Source organism: Grampus griseus (genome assembly GCF_964374135.1).
Source record: "Grampus griseus genome assembly, chromosome: 2".
NCBI lineage: Eukaryota > Metazoa > Chordata > Mammalia > Artiodactyla > Delphinidae > Grampus > Grampus griseus.
Window position 1 is genome coordinate 96,405,073 of NC_139018.1, and position 22,523 is coordinate 96,427,595.

General features: G+C 38.0%; 1 protein-coding gene across 1 annotated transcript in view; it reads right to left on the reverse strand.

Moving 5' to 3' along the window:
• MYO5A (myosin VA) overlaps positions 1-22,523 on the reverse strand; it is a 182,345-nt gene that overhangs the window by 84,594 nt on the left and 75,228 nt on the right. Inside the window, exons 5-10 of the mRNA XM_082648646.1 lie at positions 22,172-22,328; positions 16,998-17,141; positions 14,632-14,713; positions 13,890-13,997; positions 11,619-11,725; positions 60-325 (exon numbers count right to left, since the gene is read on the reverse strand). Of these exons, the coding sequence (XP_082504772.1) occupies positions 60-325; positions 11,619-11,725; positions 13,890-13,997; positions 14,632-14,713; positions 16,998-17,141; positions 22,172-22,328 (864 nt within the window). The remainder of the gene's footprint in view (positions 1-59; positions 326-11,618; positions 11,726-13,889; positions 13,998-14,631; positions 14,714-16,997; positions 17,142-22,171; positions 22,329-22,523) is intronic.

Consider the following 22,523-nt stretch of genomic DNA (forward strand, 5'->3'; position numbering starts at 1 on the left):
AGAGTTACTAGATAGTCTCTAGAAAGAAACGCTCAGACCACTAAGCCAAACACACTTACCCATAAATGTCCAGCACGCCGATAAAAGAGTGCTGTTTGACAGCAGAATGGAGAACCTGATTGACATGATCTACAATCCAGTTAAAGAGCTTGGCATAGATGTGCTTGGCCAGTGCATCGCGGGCATTCGTGGCCTGCAGCTTGGAGATGGGCTTGATGTATGTCTCCGCGGCAGTAGCCAGCTTCCGATGGCAGAGCCAGTGACACATCTCCTCAAAGTCCACAGCCATGAGGTCACAGAAGATGCTGAGAGGTTCATGCCTGGGCTGCCAAAAGAGAATGGGTTATTTCCTAGGACCAGATCAATTAAGCAAAAATTTACTAAAAAATACTAACAAAGAGGGAACAATTAAAACCCCACAATTTCTTTGTTATAACAAACACCAAGATCACCTGAAGCTGATCAATGATAATCACAATCACCCATCAAACCAGCATCTAGGCAGCATTTTGTAATCTCTTCTAGGGCTCATTTTAAAATTACCTCTTCCTTTGTTTCCTGAGAGTACTTGTTTGGATCTCTCTTCAGCCACATTCAGTCAGTCAGTCAGTCAGTCAGTCAGAAAATGAGTCAGTTTGTCTACAAATGTTTACTGAGCATCTATTATATGCCAGCAAACAAAAGCAGACATGTACCCTGTCCTCCTAGAACTTAGAGTCACCAGGGGAAATAGGTGTTAACTAAATGATTGCTCCCTAAAATTAAAATTACTACAAAGGAGGACACTATACTAAGATGCCATGTGAAAGGAGAATGCCCTATTGAGGGAGGCAGGAGACAGGGCCTTGAGAAATGGAGTTGAGATCTGAAGGATGAGAAGGTGTTAATTCAGTGAAAGGGTCTTCCAAGCTGAGGGGACATCTGGTAGAGAAGTCGTGTGGTGGGAGGGAAACCAGAGATGTGAGGGATTGAAGCTGAGTGAGGGAGAAAATATATGAGATGAAGCCAGAGGCTATACTATGGCTGGTCTTTCCGCTAAGAGCAATGGGGGCCCATGGGGGGGTACTGAAGGGTTATAAACAGTTAACCTGATGGTTATTTGTGTGACTTCTTAGACTAGAATCTCTAATCTAAGCATCCCCTGTATCACCTACAGGGATCCCTGTATCACCTACAGGGATCCCTGTATCCCCTACAGCTGTCTTCCACAGGCTTTGCATGAGTAGGCATTCAATAAATACTTGTTTAATTTAACCCATGTTCGTGCATTATATTTTTCAACATCTTCACTCACACGTTTCAACTGCATCTGATAACATTCCTGGGGAATAGGTAGGGTGAACACTCTTATCTCTACTTTACAAATGAGGAAATAAGATCCAAGAGAATAGTTTGTTGAAAATCACACAACCACGGATTTCCCTGGTGGTCCAGTGGCTAAGGCTCGACGCTCTCAATGCAGGAGGCTCAGGTTTGATCCTTTGTCAGGGAACTAGACCCCACATGCGGCAACTAAGAGTTCGCATGCCGCAAGTACAGATCCCGCATGCCACAACTAAGACCCGGCACAGCCAAATAAATAAATAAATATTTTTAAAAAAATATCACACAACAAGTTTATGTCAGAATTGCCATTAGAACCTGGGTCTCCTGACAGCCTCATCCCCTGACCCTTCCCACTGAAGCAGTCCCTTCCTTCTTTCATCTCCCCTCCTCCCAAGTAATCACTTCAGATACAAATCACCACCATTACCAACAACATGGATCAACTCCCTTAAATAAGCAGCTTATTTCATTCATTCATATACATGAATGGTGTGACACCATTTAGAAGCGGATCAGCACTCTCTAAACATTCTATTAGATCAACGTTGTTAACTGTTTTGTTCAAATTTTCTATAACTTAACTAATTTTTGGACTTCTTTACCTATCAGTAATTTAGAGAGGTCAGTAATATCCCACTATGATGGATTTGTCTTTTTTTTTTAACATCTTTATTGGAGTATAATTGCTTTACAATGGTGTGTCAGTTTCTGCTTTATAACAAAGTGAATCAATTATACATATACATATGTGCCCAAATCTCTTCCCTCTTGCGTCTCCCTCCCTCCCACTCTCCCTATTCCACCCCTCTAGGTGGTCACAAAGCACCGAGCTGATCTCCCTGGGCTATGTGGGGATGTGGCATATATACAAAATGGAATATTACTCAGCCATAAAAAGGAACGAAACTGAGTTATTTGTAGTGAGGTGGATGGACCTAGAGACTCTCATACAGAGTGAAGTAAGTCAGAAAGAGAAAAACAAATACCGTATGCCAACACATACACATGGAATCTAAAAAAAAAAAAAAGAAAATGGTCAGAAGAACCTAGGGGCAAGACGGGAATAAAGATGCAGAGCTACTAGAGAATGGACTTGAGGATACAGGGAGGGGGAAGGGTAAGCTGTGACAAAGTGAGAGAGTGGCATGGACATATACACACTACCAAACGTAAGGTAGATAGCTAGTGGGAAGCAGCCGCATAGCACAGGGAGATCATCTCGGTGCTCTGTGACCACCTAGAGGGGTGGGATAGCGAGGGTGGGAGGGAGGGAGATGCAAGAGGGAAGAGATATGGGGACATATGTATATGTATAACTGATTCGCTTTGTTATAAAGCAGAAACTGACACACCATTGTAAAGCAATTATACTCTAAAAAAGATGTTATAAAATATATAAAAAAATAATGATAGTGAAGATGATCCAGGACCTCGGAAAAAGAATGGAGGCAAAGATCGAGAAGATGCAAGAAGTGGTTAACAAAGACCTAGAAGAATTAAAGAACAAATAAACAGAGATGAACAATACAATAACTGAATTGAAAACTACATTAGAAGGAATCAATAGCAGAATAACTGAGGCAGAAGAACAGATAAGTGACCTGGAAGACAGAATGGTGGAATTCACTGTTGCAGAACAGAATCAAGAGAAAAGAATGAAAAGAAAGAAAGACAGCCTAAGAGACCTCTGGGACAACATTAAACGCAACAACATTCGCATTATAGGGGTCCCAAAAGGGGAAGAGAGAGAGCAAGAACCCGAGAAAATATTTGAAGAGATTATAGTCGAAAACTTCCCTAACATGGGAAAGGAAATAGCCAGGAAGTCCAGGAAGCACAGAGAGTCCCATACAGGATAAACCCAAGGAGAAACATGCCTAGACACATAGTAACCAAATTGGCAAAAATTAAAGACAAAGAAAAATTATTGAAAGCAGCAAGGGAAAAACAACAAATAACATACAAGGGAACTCCCATAAGGAGTTCAGAAACTCAGCAGAAACTCTACAAGCCAGAAGGGAGTGGCATGACATATTTAAAGTGATGAAACGGAAGAAACTACAACCAAGATGACTCTACCCGGCAAGGATCTCATTCAGATTCGATGGAGAAATCAAAAGCTTTACAGACAAACAAAAGGTAAGAGAATTCAGCAACCACGAAACCACCTCTACAACAAATGCTAAAGGAACTTCTCTAAGTGGGAAACACAAGAGAAGAAAAGGACCTACAAAAACAAACCCAAAACAATTAAGAAAATGGTAATAGGAACATACATATCGATAATTACCTTAAAAGTGAATGGATTAAATGCTCCAACCAAAAGACAGAGGCTTGCTGAATGAATACAAAAACAAGACCCATATATATGCTGTCTACAAGAGACCCACTTCAGACCTAGGGACACATACAGACTGAAAGTTAGGGGATGGAAAAAGATACTCCATGCAAACGGAAATCAAAAGAAAGCTGGAGTAGCAATAGTTATATCAGATAAAACAGACTTTAAAATAAAGAATGTTACCAGAGACAAGGAAGGACACTACATAATGATCAAGGGATCAATCCAAGAAGAAGATATAACAATTATAAATATATATGCACCCAACATAGGAGCACCTCAATACATAAGGCAACTGCTAACAGCTATAAAAGAGGAAATTGACAGTAACACAATAATAGTGGGGGACTTTAACACCTCACTTACACCAATGGACAGATCATCCCAACCAAAAATTAATAAGGAAACAGAAGCTTTAAATGACACAATAGACCAGATAGATTTAATTGATATTTATAGGACATTCCATCCAAAACCAGCAGATTACACTTTCTTCTCAAGTGTGCACAGAATATTCTCCAGGATTGATCACATCTTGGGTCACAAGTCAAGCCTAAGTAAATTTAAGAAAACTGAAATCATATCAAGCATCTTTTCTGGCCACAACGCTATGAGATTAGAAATCAATTACAGGGAAAAAAACATCAAAAACACAAACACGTGGAGGCTAAACAATACTTTACTAAATAACTAAGAGATCACTGAAGAAATCAAAGAGGAAATCAAAAACTACCTAGAGACAAATGACAATGAAAACATGACGATCCAAAACCTATGGAATGCAGCAAAAGCAGTTCTAAGAGGGGAGTTTATAGCAATACAATCCTACCTCAAGAAACAACAAACATCTCAAATAAACAATCTAACCTTACACCTAAAGGAACTAGAGAAAGAAGAACAAACAAAACCCAAAGTTATTAGAAGGAAAGAAATCATAAATATCAGAGCAGAAATAAATGAAATAGAAACAAAGAAAATAGCAAAGATCAATAAAACTAAAAACTGGTTCTTTGAGAAGATAAACCAAATCGATAAACCATCAGCCAGACTCATCAAGAAAAAGAGGGAGAGGACTCAAATCATTAAAATTAGAAATGAAAAAGGAGAAGTTACAACAGACACCACAGAGATACAAAGCATCCTAAGAGACTACTACAAGCAACTCTATGCCAATAAAATGGACAACCTAGAATAAACAGACAAATTCTGACAGAGTTATAACCTTCCAAGACTGAACCAGGAAGAAATAGAAAATATGAACAGACCAATCACAAGTAATGAAATGGAAACTGTGATTAAAAATCTTCCAACAAAGTCCAGGACCAGATGGCTTCACAGGTGTATTCTATCAAACATTTAGAGAAGAGCTAAAACTCATCCTTTTCAAACTCTTCCAAAAAATTGCAGAGGAAGGAACACTCCCAAACTCATTCTATGAGACCACCATCACCCTGATACCAAAAGCAGACAAAGATACTATTAAAAAAAAGGAAATTACAGACCAATATCACTGATGAATATAGATGCAAAAATCCTCAACAAAATACTAGCAAACAGAACCCAACAACACATTAAAAGGATCATACACCATGATCAAGTGGGATTTATCCCAGGGATTCAAGGACTCTTCAATGTACAGAAATCAATCAATGTGATACACCATATTAACAAATTGAAAACTAAAAACATGATCATCTCAACAGATGCAGAAAAAGCTTTTGACAAAATTCAACACCCATTTATGATAAAAACTCTCCAGAAAGTAGGTATAGGGGGAACCTACCTCAACATAATAAAGGCCATATAGAACAAACACACAGCAAACATCATTCTCTATGGTGAAAAACTGAAACCATTTCCTCTCAGATCAGGAACAAGACAAGGATGTCCACTCTCACCACTATTATTCAACATAGCTTTGGAAGTCCTAGCCACAGCAATCAGAGAAGAGAAATAAATAAAAGGAATACAAATTGGAAAAGAAGAAGTAACACTGTCACTGATTGCAGATGACATGATACTATAGGTAGAGAAAAAGATGCCACCAGAAAACTACTATAGCTAATCAATGAATTTGGTAAAGTTGCAGGATACAAAATTAATGCACAGAAATCTCTTGCATTCCTATATACTAATGATGAAAAATCTGAAAGAGAAATTAAGGAAACACTCCCATTTTTAACAAAAAGAATAGAATACCTAGGAATAAACCTACCTAGGGAGCCAAAGACCTGTATGCAGAAAATTATACGACACTGATGAAAGAAATTAAAGATGATACCAACAGATGGAGAGATATACCGTGTTCTTGGATTGGAAGAATCAACACTGTGAAAATGGCTCTACTACCCAAAGCAATCTACAGATTCAGTGTAATCCCCATCAAATTACCAATGGCATTTTTTACAGAACTAGAACAAAAAATCTTAAAATTTGTATGGAGACACAAAAGACCCCGAATAGCCAAAGCAGTCTTGAGGGAAAAAAACAGAGCTGGAGGAATAAGGCTCCCAGACTTCAGACTATACTACAAAGCTACAGTAATCAAGATAATATAGTACTGGCACAAAAACAGAAATATAGATCAATGGAACAGGATAGAAAGCCCAGAGATAAACCCACGCATCTATGGTCAACTAATCTATGACAAAGGAGGCAAGGATATACAATGGAGAAAAGACAGCCTCTTCAATAAGTGGTGCTGGGAGAACTGGACAGCTACATGTAAAAGAATGATATTAGAACACTCCCTGACCCCATACACAAAAATAAACTCAAAATGGATTAGAGACCTAAATGTAAGACCTGACACTATAAACTCTTAGAGGAAAACATAGGAAGAACACTCTTTGACATAAATCACAGCAAGATCTTTTTTGGTCCACCTCCTAAAGTAATGGAAATAAAAACAAAAATAAACAAATGGGACCTAATGAAACTTAAAAGTTTTTGCACAGCAAAGGAAACTACAAACAAGACCAAAAGACAACCCTCAGAATGGAAGAAAATATTTGCAAACAAATCAACGGAGAAAGGATTAATCTCCAAAATATATAAAGAGCTCACACAGCTCAATATTAAAAAAATAAACAACCCAATCCAAAAGTGGGCAGAAGACCTAAATAGACATTTCTCCAAAGAAGACAAACAGATGGCCAAGAAGCACATGAAAAGCTGCTCAACATCACTAATTATTAGAGAAATGCAAATCAAATCTACAATGAGGTATCACCTCACACCAGTTAGAATGGGCATCATCAGAAAATCTACAAAAAACAAATGCTGGAGAGGGTGTTGAGAAAAGGGAACCCTCTTGTACTGTTGGTGGGAATGTAAATTGATACAGCTACAATGGAGAACAGTATGGAGGTTCCTTAAAAAACTAAAAATAGAATGACCCAGCAATCCCACTACTGGGCATACACCCTGAGAAAACCATAATTCAAAAAGACACATGTACCCCAATGTTCATTGCAGCACTATTTACAATAGCCAGGACATGGAAGCAACCTAAATGCCCATCGACAGATGAATGGATGAAGAAGATGTGGTACATATATACAATGGAATATTACTCAGCCATAAAAAAGAACGAAATTGGGTCATTTGTAGAGACGTGGATGGATCTACAGACTGTCATACAGAGTGAAGTAAGTCAGAAAGAGAAAAACAAATGTCATATATTAACGCATACATGTGGAACCTAGATAAATGGTACAGATGAACCAGTATGCAAGGCAGAAATTGAGACACAGATGCAGAGAACAAATGTATGGACACCAAGCGGGCAAAGTGGCAGGTGTGTGTGTGTGTGTGTGTGTGTGATGAATTGGGAGATTGGGATTGACATGTATACACTGATATGTATAAAATGGATGACTAATAAGAACCTGCTGTATAAATAAATAAATAAAATTCAAAATAAAAATACATAGTGACTCTACCTCCAGTATTGCTTTTGGCCTCAAAGTCTTTTTTATCCAGTATTAATACAGGTCTGCCAGTTTTTTTCTAGCTATTATGGTGTGTGTTTTCTAAACCTTTTACTTTCGAACTATCTGTACCTTTATGTTTTAGGAATGCGTCTTTCAAAAGTACATACCTGAATTCTAAAACCAGTCTGACAATCCATATTAGCTGAAACATTGGTTCATTTGTAATTATTTCTACCTTCTTTTGTGCCTTTACTTGTCTCACCTTTTCCAAAATTTTCTCTACCTCTCTTGCTATGTTCGGATTATTTTTTTCAGTTAATTTTTCTCTCTACTAGTTCGAAAGGTTTACCTTCTGTTTCTATTTTTATGATAGAAGCATTAAGTTACATTTGTTAACTTAGTGTACTTAACTAACACAAACTCCAAACACTCCATCCTAATCTATAAGCTTTGTTACCCAGTACTTTAGTTCCATCTTTTTGGGGGGAAGGAGGGGCTGGTGATTCACTTTATTTTTTTTAAACTTTTTATTTTGAACTAATTTCAGACTAACAGAAAAGTTGCAAGAAGAGTACTAAGAATTCCCTTCACCCAGATTCCCTAAATGTTAATATTTTACCGAGTTTGCTTGCATCATTCTCTTTCTCACTCTTTCACGTACATATACATACATGTTATTTTTTCAGAACCTTTTGAGAGCATGTTACAAACATGATGCCCTTTTGGTTCTAAATATTTCACTGTTCATTTCCTAAAATCCAAAGACATTATCTTATAAAACTATAGTATAGTGAGTAAAATCAGGAAATTAGCAATGATACAACCCTATTACCTAGCCTGCAGATCTAATTCAAATTTTGCTGATTGACCTAATAATGTCCTGTGAGGGCGGGCTTGGGGGGGGGCACATTTCTGTGGTCCAGGATCCAATCTAGGTTTATACATTGAATTTAGTCATCTTGTTTCATTAATCACCTTTAATTTGAATAGCTCTTCACTCTTTTTTTTTTGTCTTTTGAGAACTTGACATTTTAGAAGAATAGTATGTCTCTCAGTTTGGGTCTGTATTATGTTGCCTCGGATTTGGGCCATGCCTTTTTGGCCGGAATGCTAGAGAAGTGATGTGGCACCCTCCTCAGGGTGCTGCATCAGAACTCATGTGATGCTGACTGGTTGCTTGGTTAAGGGAGTATCTGCCAGGTTTCTCCACTACCTTTCCCTCTGTACTGAATAAGTATTTTGTGGCCCAATACACCAGTCATTATTATTATTCTTTTAATTAATCAAATTTTATCTACATTTGCCCATACTTTACTAGTTTATTTATTTTTAAAAACATTTTATTTATTTATGGCTGCATTGGGTCTTCGCTGCTATGTGTGGGCCCTCTCCAGTTGTGGCGAGCCGAGGCCACTCCCTACCACAGTGCGTGGGCCTCTCATTGTGGTGGCCTCTCCCGTTGCAAAGCATGGGCTCTAGGTGCACAGGCTTCAGTAGTTGTGGCTCATGGGCCTAGCTGCTCCGTGGCATGTGGGATCTTCCCGGACCAGGGCTCAAACCTGTGTCCCCTGCATTGGCAGGCAGATTCCCAACCACTGCGCCACCAGGGAAGCCCTTTACTAGTTTATTGATTCACCATTTCTTCTGGAATTTTAGATCTTGTATCTGGATCCCTTTCCTTCTGCCTAAACTATGTCTTTTAATATTTCCTTTAGTGAGGGCCTATTGGTGACAAATTCTCACAAGTTTCTATTTGTCTGAAAACACCTCTGTTTTTTTCCTCATTGTAGAAAGGTATCTTTACTGGATATACAGTTCTAAGTTAGTAGTTATTTACTCTAGAACACTGATGATAGTCCCCTGTTTTCTGGCTCCTATTACTGCAGTTGGGAAGTGAGCTATCAGTTTAATTGCTACTTCAAGAGTAGTATGTCTTATTTCTCTCCTGTTTTAAGATTTTTCTCTTCGCCTGTGGTAGCATTACGGTGTGCCTAGGTGTGGATTTCTTTTTATTTATCCTAACTGGGATTTTTTGGCCTTTCCAAATCTGTGGTGTAGTGTCATTTTCACAAGTTCTGAAATTTGTTAGTAATTACCTCTTCAAACATTATGTCTGCCTCATTCTCTTCTTTCTCTCCCTTAGGAATTCTCATTATATTAAAATTAGATTTTATTACTCCATCCTTCATCTCTTTTAACTATTGTTAAGGGTTCCAGCTTGGGGCCCATGTTGCATTTTGCACCATTTCTTCACTTCTGTCTTCCAGCTCATCACTTCCCTACTCAGTTGTGTCAAATATGCTGTTAATTTCTTTCAGCATTATTAGTAGGTTTGACGCTGCTCTCTGTTGTTTCACCTAGCTCTATTTTGTTTTATCATGGGATTTGAGATTTTTGACTGTGAGCCAATATTTCTTGTAACTTTTCTTCTGGGACTCTGTTGAGTCCTGGATTGAAGGTGGATTTGCATTTGCTTCTGTCAGGCATCCAGGGCACTACCAATCCAGGCCCAATTTAAACTAAGTTTTGTGTATGTGGCTTTTGAGGACCATCCAGGAACTATGAAATCAGACTGGGAAGTATGTGTGAGGGTCAGTTTATTGTTATAAATTTTTAGGGAACTATGTTTTCCCCCTCCACTTAGCTTTGAGACTTGCTTTTTCTTTGTACTCTCGGAGAGTGTGGTGAGCAAATTCCTCATTTAGGGTCTCAGCTTTAGCCAGAAGTTTTCCTTCCTGTTCCTCTGTTTATACGAGTCCTAGGCTTTGTTTTTTTTGTCTTCTGCACCCCATTTGGTTATGAAAACCGAAGCTCAACGTCACTGGGCTCAGCAAACGCCCTCCAAGTGAGTCTTAGTTTCAGAGTTCTGCTTCATTCTCTGAGTTCCTGTTTTCACTCAGTTTATGGCTCTGAGAAGTTCTTATGTATTTATCAAAAATATTTTAAAATATAATTTATCCAGCATGAAGCTCAATCAGAGCAACCAGTCCAAAACTGCTAGAAAAGAAAGTCTCTTTCATTTTACAGATGAGCAAACTGAGGTTCAGAAAAGCTAAGCATCCCAAAACATAGAGAGTAAATAGTAAAGTTGGGATTGAACCCAGGCAGAGACACTGAAACACGTATTTCAAAACTAAAGTCTAATTTACCCAAATTTAAGTCACATGAATTAATCTACATGTAGATTTGCAAATATCAACTTGGGTGTCCTAAGAGTGAAACATAAATCTCAAAATTGTTTCCTATTATACTCCTTGAGGAAGCAGGATGGAAAAAGAATTATATTAAAACTGCCTCCATTTTAATAAAGTTAAAAATACCTAATAAATATATACTGTATATGTACGTGTGTGTAAGTGTGAGTGTGTGTATGTGTGTGATCTTTGATGCTGGTGATCAGAAAATACCACAAATCACAAATGCCCAATGAGAACAATCTGAGACTGTCAGGTTTTGTTACAGTTTAAACAAATGAACTGAATTTTAATTCTCAGTGTGTAGTTATCACTATGTGCGGAAGAATATATAAATCATAGTGAAGACGCCCTATCTCCCCAGCCTTCTAATTCTTCTTCCCAGGAGTAACCACTTTTAACAGTTTCTTCAGTAACTTTTAAACCATATTACATTTCCACAGCTGAGGAGACAAATGAACCTACCAATTCTGCTATGTGAGCCATGGGCCAAATGAGCCCTTCTCTCTAGTCTCACCAATCCAACTTTTACATCTAATATTTCCCACTGCTGTTTATATGGCTCAGACATATATCCAAGTTCTCTCTTCCCCTCCCTCCGCGCCCCCCACCCCAATCACTGTGCACCAGAGACCTGAATCCACTTTTCTTTGTTTACAATTCAAGATTCTACTCTGCATAGTGTATCTGTCTAATAATTACCTCTCTGATAGTTACTAATGTTAGTTAATAGAGAGACTTCAAACACATTGTTTCCATAAAGAATCAACAAAACTAAAATATAAATCAACTGTCATCACAGGATGCTTGCTCTGAACTTACAGGGATTGTGCAGCTGTCTGAATCTCGAGACATAAATCCAACATTGCCTAAGTGAAGGATGCCAGCAAGTATTCGGAAAATTCCCATCTGATAAGATTCACTAATTCCTGAAACAGCAGAGTAAATGAACAAGTGATCAATTTCAGAACAGGAACTAAACAATTATAGCACACAATTTTAAGCCCATCTTTAACCCTTGAATAATGCCAGATGTTGTACACATTATAATGTGTCATAGTTAACAACACTTTCATCTTTGTTGACATTAACACATAATGCGCTTTAGCATTATGGTTGAGAGCATGGGCTGTGGAATGAGACAGACCTCAGCTTGAGGCCTGGCTCTGCTCCTGACCTGCCATCTCACATTGGCAGGTAACTTCACCCTTCTATCCTTCTGTTTTCTCATTTGAGATACAGGGACAATAGGGACTATCTCAAAGGGAGTGTGTAAACATTAAATAAGAAAACGCACATAGTAAACTTAACACACTATGTGACACATGGTAGGTGCTAAATAAACTATCACCATCATTGTCACACACTGAATTTAAGTATCTCATTAACATTATTACCTTTTCTATTTATCTTTACTCCAAATGCAAGTTGTAGCCCAATAAGGCTGTTTTAAGTCAGATTATTTAATTACTTCTTCTAACTACAGACCAACTATAAGTCAAGGAGACCCCAAGATTAGAAGTGCTCAGGCTGGTGTTGCACCCCAGCCTGATAAGCGAGTATCTAAACACAGCATTAGAGCAGGACCTGAAGGATCAGGCAGGATGAGAAAGCCGGACAGCCCTTGGTATTTTACCAGCTTGGGCTTCATTTTTCAGTAAGGTAAGGTTTTTCCAGAATATTACATATAAATTATATTCGAGTAAAAATAGTAAAATGATTTCCAAATATGTAACTATATACAGAGTAACTGACAGTTCATCTTACAAGGAATGTTTCTGCCATCTCCTGAATTATGGCTTTTTCAAATTTGCAATTTTCTATTTACAAACAGAGTTAGCCCCGGAAGTAAAGCAGTGTTTCTCAAACTATAATACGCATATGAATCACCAATGGATCTGGTTAAAATGCAGAGTCTGGTTTAGTAGGTCTGAGACAGGGTCTGAGATTCTAAATTTTTGCAAGCTCCATAGTGGTCCTGGACCATACTCTGATTAGCAATGCTTTTAAATTAAATTAACTCACCTCAAGTTACTCCTCAAAGTACCAATATATGACTTTAGAATTATTCATATTCTGAAGCTTTTAAATAAATAATTCAACACTAAAAGTTATATAAGTACATTTCTAAAGGTCAATTTATTTATATGTAGATCCAATATTTTTTTTTAATCCAGAAACAAGACAGTGACATGAGCTATTTCAGAAACAGAATAAACTACATGTAATACAGTATTTTGTCACCAAGCCAGCTCAACCACATTTCCAGGCCACAAAAGACACCCAAATCGAAAAAACAAACACAAAAAAATCCTATAAAACATGAGTTTCTGTATAGAAACCCACTTCATTTGGCTCTAGCTTTCAGATTTTGTAAAAATTTAAGTAAACAGTCCCACATCCCCTGATGCCCTCAATGTATGTTTTTTTAATAAACTTATTTATTTTATTTTTGGCTGCACTGGGTCTTTGTTGCTGCGCATGGGCTTTCTCTAGTTGTGGTGAGCAGGGGCTACTCTTCGTTGTGGTGTGCGGGCTTCTCATTATGGTGGCTTCTCTTGTTGGGGAGCACGGGCTCTAGGTGTGTGGGCTTCAGTAGTTGCAGCACGCGGGCTCAGTAGTGTGGCGCATGGGCTTAGTTGCTCCGTGGCATGTGGGATCTTTCCAGCCCAAGGCTCGAACCTGTGTCCCCAGCATTGACAGGCGGATTCTTAACCACTGCGCCACCAGGGAAGCCCCCGAATGTATGTTTTAAATAGCTTTACTGAGGAATAATTTGCATACCATAAAATTTATCCATTTTAAATATGCAATTCAATGGTTTTTAGTAAATTTACAGAGTTGTGCAACCATCATCATAACCTAATTTCAGTACAGTCCCCATCACCTCCAAGAGAAACACTTTACTCATTTGCTGTCCAACTGTGTTTTATAAAGAATCTAAAAATAAATTAAAAACAAAACACCAAAAATGAATGTTAAATCTCTCAACAATTCTCACTACTTAATATGAAGCTAAGCCAATATTCCAATCAAAGGTTGCTCGAGTCAAAAAGCTATTGCTTCTAAAAATTCAAGAATAAGATTACATACCTAGCAAAGTGCAGGCCTGCCTGGTTTGTGCCATCTCCTTGGCATCATCTACTCCTTCAATCACAGGACTGCCACCTTGCTTCGTGTAATGAAAGTTATTTGCATCTCCTGCAATTAAGGAAAATTTTTTGAAAGATGTGCAGTCTATGAAAAGGCCTTGACTTCTACCCTTATGTCCACTCTGAATTAGAGGCAGTGACAGCACAATTAAGTGTATAGAGTCTGAAATTTGACTTCCTGTGTTTTTAGTTATATTTTAATACAAGATTCAAAATTAAATAATGGAGTGAAATGTTTGTAGAATTTGTGAAATGAATAGTCCTTTCCTAAAGGTTTTATTCCAATCTACAGGCTAGGATAATTTCTTCAAACACTTTACTCCCTTCTTCATAGAGTTCCACCTATGGAACCTCATAGATTTCCACCACGTAAACTCCTTTACATTTTTTTTCCTTTTAATCGAGGCAAATTTCAAACATATACAAAAGTACAGAAACTAGTATAATGAGCCCTTGTGTACTCATCACTCATCTGAAACAAGTATCAACTCAAGGCCAATCTTGTTCCATTTACACAGCCACTCACCACTTCCTCAACCCATGAGTTATCTTGAAGCCAACTGTATCATTTCATCCATAAATATTTCAGTATGAGATAATCTCCTTTTTAAGAAGTAAATTTGTGAACTCAGAAATTAACATAAGACAATACCAGCACAATAAATCTAGTGCCATATTCATACCTAATCGCAGCATTTTAAATTCAGGTAACTTTGCTGAGGCACAAAGCTGATAGAATATATGATAGTTTCTCTCCTCTTCTGCCTTTGAAAAAAGAAGAGTTTTCAATTACAGCATTTTAATCTAAAACCCAGAAAATTCAATCATAAAAATTTAATTATCTCATTTGATGAAATAAACTGTCCTCTCCCAAATTTCCTAATACATATCTATGATTATTAAACCTTGTGATTTATTAGCTATGTGCATCTGTGTGAGTGTGTATCTGTTGGTCACATTCAAAATAATATACCTGATAGTAATGCTTTTTGAACTAGTGAACAGCTTGCTCTATGGCACTGTCATAAGAGATCAGTGCCTCTGGGGGAAGCTAAAACCTTTTTATTTTTTTCCCTGCAACACTCAATATTTTCTCACAGTATTTTCTTAGATTCATGGTCTTCCTAAGACTTTTGACTAGAAAAAAAAATCCCATTTTTGCCATATCTACTGTAGCTGTTTGTAAGAAATCCACAAATGCACTACATCATCCATATCATTCCAGTTTATATATTTAAAAATAAATTTAAAAAATTTTAAATAGAAAATAAATCATGTACAATGCTAAGATCATTTCTTACTATTTTCTGACAGTCTTTTTCCACATATATACTTTAAAAATACAGTTGTAATCATATTGTTTACACAATATTATTATACTCTATTGTCATATCCTTGAATTCTGCAGTGTATTCAGTTAACTGAAGAATAGAGCAAGTAAGGCCAAGGTCAGGTTTGATGCCCAACAGGGGCTGGTGTCTGGTAAAGAAAACTTAGTTTTCTGTGTTTAGTGCACAGAATACACTAAACAAATTAACAATATACCAATGACCACAAGCATGAATAGGCAAGAGGTCAGGGGTTTCAGTACACAGACAACTAGAAAATCAGGGGGATCTGCAGAAGTGCTTTGGTCATCTTTGTACACGAAGGACAATATCAAGTATGCGCTTTCTGACTGTTTGACTCACTTTGATATAACCAAATACCCACGATATTATATAGCCCTGTGGGTTGAGGAACAGCTAGAATTGCTTCAATGTTTCTAGGCAAGACAATAAGGATTAGGCCTTAACATTCTGTCTTAAGCACTACTAGCCTCTGGTCACCATACCCATTTTCCCTTTAATCGTCTACCTATCAATCAAATCTGTACTATTTAGACTCAATCTTCTCTTAGATCTACATATATTTCCCCCACTGTTTCCTCTGGCTACTAAACATTTTTTTTTTGGACCTATTCAAGTATACATGTGAGCACAGTAACACAGCTCTGCATGTATCTAGATATTAGAACAATGGAGGAGGGTGACTATTCCTTCGCTATACAAATCAGGTATTACATTTAGGTAGCCACAAATCAGCCACACCCCCAAAGTCAAAGCCAGGGTAGCTCTAGGCTGCCCAAACTCATGACTCTCAGTATGTCCCAGACAGTTTCAAAGCCTGAAGACACTTGTGCAATGGAAATTGTAGTCTCTGCTACATGGCGGTGCCAGGGCTATTTGAACCTCAATATGGTGAGCATCTAGTTAAGGGACTACAGGAACCCCATCTCAGCATGCAGTGGGTCACCAGGAGTCCTATATGGGGAGTTTTCCAATGATAAGTCCACATTCCGAGTATACCTATAAACATGTAAATGCACACCTGCCAGTGCTGTAATGTGTAGTACTTCCCATTTACAAATAAAAAAGGAGTAAGTTCCCTGGTGAGGATTCTGGGCTTTCACTGCCGTGGCCTGGGTTTAGTCCTCGTTGGGGAACTGAGATCCCCGCCCCCCGAAAAGGAGTAAGTGCATATGTGCAAATGCAAGTCTGGCACTGATCCATACACTTGAGTGTGTTCTCTGACAGTAGTTCACAACTGAGTTGTGAAGCTCTTTTAACCCTCATTATTCTATCTAAACAGTATCACATTCTGAGAGAAGAAGGAAGGAAGAAGGACAAGGATAATTATTTTTTTCTTGAACTGAGTTTAAACTGTAACTCACTGAAGCATAGACCAATGTCTTCCCTATCAACTGGGAAATGTGACAGACGAGACTAAACTGATAGCGCCTCTTCTTAACTAAGCTTTTCCTACAAGCATTTGGAGGAAACAGTCAAAACCATTAAACCTAAATCAGTGCCCAGTCCCAAAGACTATTAGTCTAAGGGGTACCCTCTGATAGGCACTGTTTTACATGTTCCAGTCCAAGTGTGGTTTGCAGTAATATTGCAGTAATATTGTCATAACATGCTCAAGAACATCTGGGAATAAAATGCACACCAACAAACACGAGCTCTGGAATTTTATGGCAATCTATATGTATACCTGCCCGGCTTACCTGGAACACCACTCTGGATTTCTCTAAAAGGTAAGTTCTCATATTGGCACCAATGATTCGATGTCTCTTATCAAAACCAATCTCAATGTACTTCCCAAAACGGCTGCTATTATCATTCCTGGTTGTCTTAGCATTTCCGATTGACTAAGAGACAAAGGGAAAACAATAAGGTTTTCGAAGTGCAATTCATGCCCTGACATTTACAGATTTGTTCAGGGAGAGAAAGAACACAACCCTTTAAAATTGATTCTTTTAAAAACATAACCAGTTTTGCCCCTGCAGGCACAACTGTATGCTTTGCTCACTGCACAACCACACAGGTATACACTAATAGTCCGTATCGGCCTTGTTATTCTCGCACAAATTATTTTCAGAAATAGCAGACTCGAGCCCAGTGCCTGGGAGGTCTTCATCCACCATTTGTGGTATGGAACATACTCATTCATGTCAACAAAGGAAAAGAATGGATGGGACCATGTGCCTAGGCACATGCCCTCTTAGTTAAATAACAGGGTTTGGTTTCTTGAAAAACTTAGTCTGTTTTATGTAAATAAGCTGGTTAAGACAAATTAATATTTTCCTGGAAATATTGCTTTGGTGTTCAGGGTCTCTTTAGCCAGTAGGCCCAGCTGGACTGCTTATTAGTGGAGTGTTAGTAATTACCCACTTAATTCAAAGCCATTTTCAGAAACCAGAGACAGTAAAATTTGGCTTTGGATTTTGATAGTTGTATCTAACTTGCAAGACATCTGCTAAAGAATGCAGAGAATGTAACTTTCTGCTAAATTTTTCATATAATCCTAAAAATTTAAATTGAATATGCACTGCTTTCTGATTTAGGTAACATGCATCTATAAATTTTTCTTTCAAAGCAAAGCAAAAAACATGCTGTAGTTAGAAAAGCAAGTGTTAACATACTGCATAAATTAAATGCTTAATAAGATAATTTCATACAATTAGTATCTTTCACTGCGCAAAGCCTGTGACTATTAGGATCAGTATATTGAAACCACAGCAGAGAGAAAGATATGAAAATGCTCTGGAGCATTAAGAAAGCAATACAAAAAAAAAAAAAAGCAATACAAACACAAGTGATGAAAACAGTAGTAACAGAGCCATAAAAGTCAACACATTAGATTCTCTGATCAATCAAAGAAAACGTATTTTCACTCTCTGAAATATAAGACATGTATTACCCTATTCTGTTTTGGCAATCAGAACACTGCTAACTTTCAGATTAACATTATAGATTGAAAGAATAGTTGGAAGCTATTTTCCCAGCAAAACTTGATATTACAAAAAGCACAACAAAAAGTCTCCATATATTCCCATTATTTTTATTTTGTTTAGAAAATAAACGTGAAATTTTCTTTCAGCACAACATATTCTGTCAAAGAGCAGATGAAGGGTTACATGTAGTAGCAGTGGCAGCAGCAGTAATAATTACTGAGTGTTTACCAGGCACTGTCCTAAGCACTTTCCCCCAGCAACTAAGCAAGTTAGGGGAGGGTGGTCCACAGCTTCTCCTCCCTCCCAGACTCTTATCCCAACCTCCATATGTCATCCCCCTGCCCCAATCTACTTACAGTGGGGATCAGAGTGGCCAACCTGCCAAGATAATACTAGACTCTGTGAGAAGAAGAAGTGAGTAGGCCAGAGTTGAAACAGACCCTTTTGTCTTTGAGTACAAGGTATATAAACATATAGCAAAGAATGGTAGAAGGAGTAAATGAAATAGAAGTCTGAAGATCTGGGTATCACACCAGGGCCTACCACTAACTTGCCATCATTTAATCCTCTAAGGAGCATTAGTGAACCCAGGCGTAAACTGACTGGAATAGATGAGCTCTAGGGTCCCTTTCAAAAATAAAACTCTATGATTCTAAGCCTTTAACCCAATATGGAAAGAAGGTTCTGTATATAAATGATGTTTATTCATTTATTTTGTTCATTCCCCCAATTGCGCCCTCTGCCTTATAAGTACTATATTTATAACAGCCTCCCTAATGCTATTTGCATTTCAATCAGCAAGAAACTGTTAAAGGAAAGAAGTTTTGTGGTCTTGATTTTACTACTGATTTCAGAGAAATGGTGAGTGAATTATTCTTCTTTACTAAATGGAGATGAAAATCTTCAACTACAGTTATTCAAGAGGAAGTAGAACTATTAAGACCCAGTGTGGGGCCTTCCCTCGTGGTGCAGAGGTTAAGAATCCGCCTGCCAATGCAGGGGACATGGGTTTGATCCCTGGTCTGGGAAGATCCCACGTGCCGCGGAGCAACTAAGCCCGTGCGCCACAACTACTGAGCCTGCGCTCTAGAGCCCGCGAGCCAAAACTACTGAGCCCACGAGCCACAACTACTGAAGCCCGTGTGCCTAGAACCCGTGCCCTGCAACGAGAGAAGCCAACGCAATGAGAAGCCCGTGCACCACAACGAAGAGTAGCCCCCACTCACTGCAACTAGAGAAAGCCCATGCACAGCAACAAAGACCCAACGCAGCCAAAAATAAATTAATTAATTAAAATTAAAAAAAAAAAAGACCCAGTGTGCCCCCAACATCTTCCCTGTCCCCATCTTAGGATGAAAATTTCTAGGAAAAAAGGATGAAAAGGAAAATGTCATAAAATTGAGTAAAAGAGAATCATTTATTTCACTGTACATTATTCGTATTTTGCAAAAGGAGCCTATGACGAGGATGAGGAGCTTGCTTTCTAAAGGATAATGTGCAAATCCCATAAGCCACTGGGCTGTGATGTTCAAGGTGTGGGATGCTCATGATCACTGGAGACCCAGACATTCCTTTCTTGACATCACAGTAAAGGGCTCTGATATAGAGATATAATCTTTTTTTTTTTTTACATCTTTATTGGAGTATAATTGCTTTACAATGGTGTGCTAGTTTCTGCTTTATATCAAAGTGAATCTGTTATACATATACATATGTTCCCATATCTCTTCCCTCTTGCGTCTCCCTCCCTCCCACCCTCCCTATCCCACACCTATAGGTGGTCACAAAGCACCGAGCTGATCTCCCTGTGCTATGCGGCTGCTTCCCACTAGCTATCTACCTTACGTTTGGTAGTGTATATATGTCCATGCCTCCAGAGACATAATCTTGAGGCAGGTTTAAAAGCTACAAATTTTCTAGGCCACATATTCAATATTTTACCTATATTTTCTTCCTGTAACTGGAAACCCTTTTTCACCATTCTTCAGCCCTACATTCCATTTTAATCTTTCAAGTTGGGATGCCCTCATTTGTAGCTGTTGAAAATTAGTTCTCTCTTTAACAAATTTTCTAAATCCAAATTCCTGCAGAGAAACTAAGTAATATAGCGTGAAGTAGCTAAGTATAACTACTGTCTTTAAAAAATTTTTTTTTCTTAAATTTTTTTAAAAAGTATAACTGCTGTCTTTATCTTTTTTTGTTCATCCTAGCAAACAGGGTAAATTCCTTATAACTGCATATTAAAAAGTAGTATCTGTAGTCATTCCAAATTTTTAATATCACTCCTACTAACACAACTCAAATCTGCGTTGTAGAAAAAACAGTATAGCTAGTTTTTGAACGAGACTATAGCAAGGTCATAAAATAGTTCATTCAACTTGACGTATTCCAGAGTTATGTTATTATATGGTCTAGGCCTAGGAGAAATGGGATTTCCTGATGCGTTCATAATCAAGACTCTGGGATCTTCTAACATTAGGGACTAAGAATGGCCTAAACTACTGCCAAATACCAAGAATTTGTTGCTATGATCAAAAACAGTCAAAATAATCGTAGAAAGCCAAGCCCTGTTGTTTTCTGAACCGAAATCAGAAACTGGCTATACAGATTATATTTTCGCAATATTAACACAAGTGGGATTCACCTCTATATCTGTAGCTTAAATTCTTTCAAAATCTTAATATTTGCTTAAAATCTTTACTACTCTCTTTTGGCATAAGCATCTGTTTTCTCCTGTCTGTGTTATTTCAGAAAACATTTCCAGTTCTCTTTCCATAGGTCACCCAGCCCAGGAGGCTCTTAACTACCCCAGCATCTCTTATTTTCTTAATCCCAAGAACAGAAGTCATGCTGCACTAGAGGGCAGCCCTGTGGGCAAGGGGTCACAGCATACTATTCTGAAGTGTCACACACAGCACTGCACACCAGGCACAATTACCTCTGGACTGATCAGTGCGAAAACCACTTGCACAACAGGTGCACCAAGCCAGTCCTAAACGCCATCTGTGTTTGGGTGACATGTAAGGCTTGACAAAGGAAAAAAACAGGAATAAAGAATGCTGACTTGGGTTTTTATTAAGAAAGGTTTGTTTCTGCATGTCCAAAGTAATTTCTCTCCATTTATTGAGACTTATTTTCTCCATTTAATGGCAATACTTACAAAAATGTAACTTGCCTAAAATCATACTAATACACAAATAATTCTCTAATTACAAATCCTAAAATACTCAAATTCTCACACAAAAGGTCTGTTTTCTTTGGCATGAGCATGTCTACTTTGTATACATAGTCCACTTTTGAAAGGATATCCTTTCATAGATCTTCCTTTTCCAAGAATTTATATTATTGAATTTCTTTTTCTAAACTAAAGCTGTGTGATATGCTTGACAGAAACAAGCAGAAAATGCTTTCAAGACTATGATTTAAGTTTATAGTTCATATCTGGAAAAATGTAAAAACTTATAGCTAAACAGGTTGGACTAAGTACAGAAAATGAAATGCGGGCAGAGGAATAATGAAACTCATTCATGCTTGAGCACAGTGAATCCTGTATTTTAGAAAGAGCTTAAATAAGCTCAGGATTGTGGGAAAAGGAGTAATTTATACTTCCAGGATAAGGAGCAATAGATACAAGTCAATTAACTGAGAGAAAAGAAACTTTAGGAAATGAAGTGCCATTGCCAGCTACTTGGAGGCAACGATCCAATGGTAGGTTCAAAATGCAGGTTTATGGAATAAAGTAGCTTCCTCTATAGCTAGACTTTACTCAAAATGTCTACCTTACTGAATTTTTACTTTTCCTAGATCTCTCACTAACATCCAGAAAAGTATTTTCCTACTATTACCGGTTGAGAGATCCTAGACTTTCTGACATGTGCTGTATCAATCAATTTTTTGAGCCTGTTTCTTAATGAGAGAATATAGTAAGAACGCCATGGCCTTACCTCCATGATGGGGTTGGATGCCAACACCTTTTCCTCAACATTGGCTTCACTGGCGGAACCACTTACAGTTGCAAAGTATCGCATGGCATACTTAGCTGAAACTGTTTTTCCTGCCCCAGACTCTCCACTTACGATGATGGACTGATTTCGTTCATCTCTGTAAAACAAAGAAGAGTAACTGACAGTGCTGCTCACTTTTGAATGTGATTAACATGATTTTCTCTGTATTCTCATCAATGAGCCATGGAGAGTTCCTGCTCGTTCACACATGCAAAAATGTGGGAAGGAACCTAAGAATGACATTTCCTAATAAAAACAACTACTTATAAATTAACAATGAACAGAGAGGGAG